The sequence below is a fragment of the Branchiostoma belcheri genome, unplaced genomic scaffold, assembly GCF_001625305.1.
Source record: "Branchiostoma belcheri isolate BF01 breed outbred unplaced genomic scaffold, Haploidv18h27 scaffold67, whole genome shotgun sequence".
In the NCBI taxonomy this organism is placed as follows: domain Eukaryota; kingdom Metazoa; phylum Chordata; class Leptocardii; order Amphioxiformes; family Branchiostomatidae; genus Branchiostoma; species Branchiostoma belcheri.
In genome coordinates, this window is record NW_017804320.1 from 1,216,026 (window position 1) to 1,223,983 (window position 7,958).

At 38.4% G+C, this 7,958-nt stretch overlaps 1 protein-coding gene across 1 annotated transcript in view; it reads right to left on the reverse strand.

The window, feature by feature from the left end:
• Positions 1-7,279, reverse strand: part of LOC109483953 ((E3-independent) E2 ubiquitin-conjugating enzyme-like) — a 28,911-nt gene extending 21,632 nt beyond the window's left edge. Inside the window, exon 1 of the mRNA XM_019787102.1 lies at positions 7,032-7,279. Coding sequence (XP_019642661.1) covers positions 7,032-7,259 — 228 coding nt within the window. The 5' untranslated portion in view covers positions 7,260-7,279. The remainder of the gene's footprint in view (positions 1-7,031) is intronic.
• Between the last annotated feature and the right edge of the window lie 679 nt (positions 7,280-7,958).

Below are 7,958 nucleotides of genomic sequence, written 5' to 3' on the forward strand. Positions count from 1 at the left end.
GTGAATGGGGTAGATCTCAGAAATGGATAATAAATGAAAAAAATCAACGAAAATGCTTTTTTTAATGGTTTAATAATAATATGTCACTCCATACCATAGGTATTTTATCTTTTTTTTTTCTTTTAGGAATAGGCAAATACCCCAGATGTTTTCCTTTGTTTGTTGATGAAGCTTCTATTAATTCTATTATTTCATCTCATTGTTATTGTTATATTCCTTCTTACTCTTATGTTTTAAATTTAAAAGCACTTCATGTAATCCCATATTTAGAGATGTTCTTTATTGCAATATTGTCTGCAATAAATCTATTTCTTACTTTTCTTTCAAGCGTGAAGCAGCTAGAGGATCGTACACTGAATATACAGCAGGTAAGCTTGTGCTAAGAAGGCAGTAGAATCTACAAATAGTTGACAAAAGGTGATGTTAGGAGAAAATTGTTGTGTCAGTAGCAAACTGTGCACACATAGATTGTGTTAATCACTTAAGAAGTGATTAATCAATGTATAATTTCTGTGATCTATGTTTCTGATCAGGTTTTAAATCTTACTCGTCTGTTTCTATCCTCCAGACGGGACCTCTCATAGGGAAGGAAGCATAGCTGAGAAACTGACCAGGGAGAAACCAACCCTCCGTACACTGATACAGCACATAGTATATGTATGGTATATAATTATATCAAATATCAATGATGAATGTAGTAATTGTAGTGGCATAGTAAATGTAACGTATTATGTAACGTATTACCCACGTATACGGGTATAATTATGCCTACCATATGTAGATTATTGAATATGAATAGTTTTGTAGTACATGTACATTGTATATACAAGTCATGGTATATACAACGCATATTCAACATCTGATATTTGTAGTGGCATAGTATATGTATGGTATAAAATTATGTCAATCATATTCAGATTATTCAATACTAGTATATGAATGTAGTGTTTGTATATACGCAAGTCGTATGTAAGTAATATATTGTTGAGTTAAATATGTATGTATAGTTTTATAGTCCATCCGTATATTATGATATAGTCATGTATAGTTTCCTTTTCTTTGCAATTAGACCTTCAAAATGTAACAAGTCTTGTCATTGTTAGTATTTGCATACCTGCAATAACATTGTGAGATAAGATTGATGTGAAATTTTGTAAGTAAATCTGTCGAGATTGTCAAAGTGCTTGTTCTTGCATCATTGTCCTCAATTACTAGTACATAGTATGTAATTCATTTATTTGAGAACCTTTGCCAGTTTTGCACTGGGGTAAGTTTGGAATAGTCCACTTTTGCGTGGGAGGGAAATGGACTGAAATATGCTGTATTTGCTCCCATGCAAATGTCGACCTTGTCGGCCTTTCTAGTGTTTTTAGCGTTCTGTCTTGATAACATTAAAAAAATCCCCATTGACAGAAAAGGAAGGCCGTTAGAATCACACACGCCCCCTCCCCACTGTGATGACGGATGGGACATATCGATGATGTAATCGATAAATCTACGGAAAAAAACGCCAAATGTTCGGTAAATTTCTGCCCAAAATGATCCACACCCGAATATTTTAGAAGTTTTGACGGTATTTTTCGGGCTAAACCCGATATATTGCTTAGTTACGGGATACTGTACAGTACGTAACCGTTTAGGTAGAATGTTTACAAACAAGACCAGCTAAACACGTACGCTTCGGTACGCGTACGCTGTGCACATTTCTACCGGTCAGAATCAATCCCAAACGCTCACAACAACAGTCCCTACTCGTGGAAGCCGTACTTCTGGCCATATTTTACACTGAAGGAGCACAACTCACCGTGGAAGTTGGCGCGCATCTCTCAAGCTGGTTGCGGCGTATGTCCACGGCAGGAGACGCCATGGTTTCGATGTATCTGGGGGGACTGGACACCACCGGCGGCTTCACCTTGGTGCAAGATCACCCACCTTCACTAGAAGAATGTGCTTTCCCGTAAATAAAATCGAAATAGTGACCGTATCCCGAATGACGCTTCTCATCTCTCTCTCTAAGTGCTCTTTGGTGTGGTGTTTTATTCTCCCTACCCCTCCCGCCTGAATGGCGTGTTCCAAAGGCCGCGCGGTCGTTCACCCGGGGGTCATCGAACCCCCGAATTGGAACGCGATTCTAAAATTCTAAACGGGTTCTAAATGGGTTCTAAAGTTCCATTTGGGGCTTAAAATGCAACTTTTTTCACTCATTTTTTGCCAATAAAATCATATCTTGACATCTATGTTGACCAAAATGACCAAGGTTCAATGTCTTATGTACCGTTCTACCACCTTACCAAATTTCAGGTGTTCCAAGCCAGTAGTTATGGAGATATTGCTGTTTTTTATATGTTTGGAGAAGAAGAGGAGGAAGAGGAGGAGGAAGAGGAGGAGGAGGAGGAAGAGGAAACCGAGCAAAAACAATATGTTTACCATTTTCTTCGGTAAACATAATAACTAGAAACATAATGTGTGTAACATATAATCAACTGATTATCTCATTTCATGAACATTGTAGATACACTGTACGTTCAACCTGACTACTCAAGAGTTAATTCAGACCTGCACAGAAACTGTATATTTAGCAATTTGTCATTCATATTTAGTAAATGTGCACATTTATTTCCATTGACATAGATTATATGAGATAAAAGGGATTATGCATCTATCCTGTACTCCTGTATCCTGTACTGTATTAATACTATTATGTTTCAAATTGTAATGTTGATTAGTTGATTTTGAACATAAAAACAAACATGTACAGGGCTCGAAATACCGGGCGCATGTGCACCTTCAAAGTGCACCTAAAATTGGAGCTGTGCACCCAATTTTTTTCTGTGGGTGCACTGGTGCACCCAACTATTTTCGTAGGTATTTTTGTACTTATCAAATGCATAGTATGCAGGATATTCTTGGCATCTACGGGTCAGAAAAATAATGAAATCTTTGTTGTAGTACTTGTTTAAGATTTTGAAGTTAGCTCCCATTTCAGATTCCACTCTCAGAAGAGGAGCAGTAAGATCTGTATTAACTTAAGTTTTGTTTTATATGGTGCACCCAAAACATTTTTTGTGCACCTAATTTTTTAGGTTGGGTGCACCAGTGCACCTATTCCCAAAAATGAATTTCGAGCATGATGTATGATTTTTAGCATTATGTATTAACTGGCAACATGTAAGTATAATATAATGACAACTACAATACATGTAGGCTATTTTGATGTCATTGTCAAGAGAAAGTCAAACTGCATGCAATCACAGCATCACATTGATATAAATCTGTCACTCAATAGCCTTGGCTTTTTTGAAGTGAGATGGTTGTCTAGATCTAGGCCTAGGAAAAAACATTGTATTTTCCTGTTTCCTGACTGACCCTAGAAAAAACTGCCGACCCTAGCCTTGTTTTGTGTGGATCCCTGCTAGCGACATAAATTTTTTTTTAGCTAAATCGACCTTTTCATGAACTGACACCCGAGTAATGAAACGTTGTACAATTGGCTTTCCATTTTCCAACATTGACACTGAAAATTTAAGTGTCCTCATGCAAGTTTTACTTTGTTTAACTGTATTGTACATTGATTTAAAGTTCCAGGACAGGGCTCAAAATTCATTTTTAGGAATACCGGTAGGTGCACTGGTGCACCCATTGTAACCTAAAAAATTGGGTGCACAAAATTTTTTGGGGGTGCACGATATAAAATAGAATAACTAGAATGTTGGCAATAAATCTACTTATGTTTCATTTCTAAAGACAAGTACTACAACAATGATTTTACTATTTTTGTTGGATGTTAAGAATATGTTGTATAGTACTATATTTTTTTATTTTTTATTTATTGAAATTGCAACAGTGCAATACACACGGAACAGAGGCAGCTGTTGCTGGTGTTGTGTCCCGCACATAGAAACGAATACAGGACAGACAATACTCATTTTCACTTGAGTCTAGTGGGGAAAGTATAGTACTATACATTTAACATCTTTACATACATAAACCTACGGAAATATTGGGGCGCACTGGTGCACCTACAGAAAAAAATTGGGTGCACAGCTCCAAATTTGTCTTTCAACCCTGCTGGACCACGACTGAGTACAGAAGTAAAAAAAAAGTTAAAAAAAAAAGGTTATCCCTACCTACCGACCCTGATTTTCTCAGGACTGGAACAGGAAACACAACATTTTTTTGCCTGAGGCCCTACAAAGCACTTCTGAATCAAGGTGCATGTATCAATGTGAGTCAGCCCTCCATAGGTCAGTAAGGACATTAAATATATATGAATGATGTGCTCCAAATCAAGAGGAAACACAATCATGTATCTCATTGCTTACTCCCCAGGGAGGCATTAAGGTTCTCTCCTGCTGTTTTCTACACCTGTCGTATATCAAGTAAAGCAAATAGACAGCAATAAAATCAACTGCACATAGGAATCAGATACATCCTTTATATAATGCATTTATATAATGCACCATGAGTTGTTTTCAGCTTGAATGAAGGACTTTTGAAAAAGTACTAATATAATTAATAAGTCTTTATAATCAATATATAATAATATTAATAAGCATGTATCATGAAAAGGACAATCATATTAGAAGCACAACTTGAAAAAACATAAGCTTGATAATAAAAGGCAAAAATTTGTGTTTCCTGTTTCCCGACCGACCCAAGAAAAAACTACCGACCTTAGCCTTTTTTTGGTGGACCCCTGCGAGGGACAAATAACGTTAACTTTTCCAGCTACATGATCTGACATCTGAGTGATAAAACATTGTACAATTGGTTTTCTAACATTGACATTGAAAGCAAGTGTCTTGATGCAAGTTTTACTTTGTTAAACTGTATTATATAAGTATGGACCCCTAAATATATATCACTGAAGTCTAATAAAAAAGCTAATCCCTACCTACTGACCTTAATTTTTTCAGGACTGAAACAGGAAACACAACATTTTTTTCCTCGGCCTAACTCAAGTTGCCATCAGTTGGTCATAAACATATATACCTAAAGTTTATAAACAAAAAGCCTAGATGTCTAGTGAAGTAAACTGTATTTGTTTTTATTATTATTCAGAGAGATATATTATTAGTAAGAATCCTACATGATTACATCATTGCCCCGAGAGACAAGAAATATGCCCTGTGTCATAGATTCCCTTTGACTAATGAGCCACAATGGGGCAGAAAATAGGGCTGAAGGACCTGAAGGTGGGAGGGGAAGGTGTATGAAGCTTTTATTGTAATAACATTTGAGGTTTAAGGAAACAACAGGAACCCTTTTACCAGTTTGTCTGCAGGGCTCGAAATACTGGGTGCAATGTGCACCTTAGTGCACCCAGAATTGGAGTTGTATACCTAATTTTTTTCACCCAAATATTTTTGTAGGAATTTTCAACATTAGAAGTGTATCATAGCATACCGGATATTCTTGGTCTCTAAATGACTCTAATTATGAGAAAAATACCTAATAAAATCTTTGTTGTAGTACTTGTTTAAGATTTGATTCCATTTCAGATTCAAGCTCAGAAGAGGAGCAGTAAGACCTGCATTTAGATTTTATTTCATATGGTGCACCCAAAAAATGTTTTCCGTACCTAATTTTTTAGGTTGGGTGCCCTGGTCTGGGGGGGGGGGGTGATCTTGAGGCTATGTATCGGTATAGCCAGTATAACAACCTCTCAGCATAACACAACAGCTTCACAGGCACGCAGTGTGGCTGCAGCTTGCTATATATTACGCCAAACGACTTGTTACACCAAACCTAAATGCACTTTGCACATTACATCTAACTCTTAAGTAAGGAGTATCTTTCTAGAATATCTATCTAAGGAGTATCTATCTAGCTATCTAGTAAATTAAGGATGCACCACCTTCTTCTTTTGGTAATGTCCATCTGCCGAGACATCGGCAATAACTGATAGACTCTCCAAGATCAGGTTCAACAATCAGGCATGATCAACTGGTGGTAAAGTGGTCAGCAACTACAACCTGTAGTCTCCACCGGACTTCTTTGCAGGCTGAATAAATAGTAGAAATCGGCTAAGGAGAACATCATAGGCTAGATGTTCCCTGTTTGTAATAAAATTGACGCGGAAGACGTGGACGAAAGGTAGGCTAGATAGAGGATTATTTCGATTACACTGACTGACCTTAACGTTACTGACTTTAAATTTATAGCTCAATGTACCAGCTAAATTTTTGCTGCCAAATTTGTCCCTCAACATGCAAAACATGGGTTGAAATTCAAAATTTTTCTGGGGGGGGACATGCGGCCCCCCCCAAAAAAAAACCCCGGGCCTACTCCGGCTCTAGTGGCGCCTGTGGCGCGATGGCTTGCGCCTTCGGCGCTTCATCATCGAAGTTCATACGGGGAAAATTTTCAATCAAAATCTCGTCCTCCCCATACGAAATTTCACTCTCTATGATTCACGCCGGGGGGAGGGCCTAGGAAAAAATTTTTTACGCTACCCCCGGACGACCGGCCCCCCTCCCCGGTAAATATCGTACAGTCCCTAAACAAAGTTTCCTTCCCAGTCCATGATTGGTAATTTGAACCCTGATTTGGACACTACTGTTATCAAAATGTTTATTAACTATAGTATAATTAAGCATGTAGGCGACCATATTTCAACAGAAACTGTCTACATTAAACTAAATGTTTATAGTATGATCTGAATGTTATTGCGTTCGTTCTCAGCACTCAGACACGTGAGAAGCATACCCAAATCTGAGTATTTGTGTCTCAGAGTTGACAGAGATTGGTACTAAGTCTTGAAACGTTATCGTACAAGTGAAGTTACATGTAAACGCTGTATTCTGGAGGGGGAGGGGCAAAGTGAACTTGGAAAGTAGGGAAGGGGGAAAGTTCAACAGCTGTGATTTCCTCTTTTTTAAGAACGTGATATGTTTCTTAAATGATGCTACCATATGTTTCAAAGCTTAAGAAGTGACACACGCGTCATGTATAGTTTATAAGGGTTGGTGTTAAAGAATTAACCTGAAAATGAAAATTATTCGAACCATAACAACATTTTTAGTTGTTACCTTCGCTTCCGGAACAACCTCTCTCTGTCCGTCGGGGTACCATGTCACCCGGACGTGGCCGCGTTTCAGCTTCACCTGGGGCTCAAAATCCTCGTCATCTTCGTCGTCGCTCTCCAGAAAGCTTGCCACGACCACCCCGTACTGAATGAGGCCGACTTTTTGCCGTGAGACGACGTCTTCGTAGAAAAGCTTGGGCCGGTAGCGATCGTCCGAGCCGCGCGCCGCCATGTTGGACCTCACCTGTCCGCATGGGCTCATGGGAAGGAAGTAGTACACAAAACTGTAAAACAGTACTGTTGATCTCCAAGCAGATGTTGGGACAAAATACTGATTTTTAGCGACGCCTCAGGGGCGGAGCCGTTGGTGTAGTACTGCGATATATTCTAAATATTCCACCCATGCATTCCCTAGGGAATTGCTTTTTTTTGCGACACCTTGTGGGATCTACTCTCCAAGCAGAGGTTGGTGGGAAATATCACCTTTCATGCCCCATTTTTCCTGTCACTAGCCCCACATAGATAAGACCATATTGATTTGATTATATGGATGAAATCTGCTCGCGCATGGATTTTCGGCCGTTTCCACAAAAAAAAAAAAAAAAAATTCAACCATACTGTAAATCGTACAAAACAGTTGCAAAATTAGCAAAAATATACCGTAAGGCCATGTTGATGTGATTATATGCATGGATGACATCCTCCGGGAGCCCCAAAACTGATGCGCGCGTGCGAATAAAAAAAAAGTTTTGCAAAAAAAAGTTCTTTTCATTATGAAGTCTACGTGGTCATGAGGTTTGAGCAAATGGCACAGAATATGGTTTGGCGAATAATCTAGTCTTCAAGTTCATTTCTTTACAATTTCGTCTTTTTTCGTTTGATTTTGGCATTCTACGACATTGGTATAGTTTTTATTAATTTTTTTTGTAAC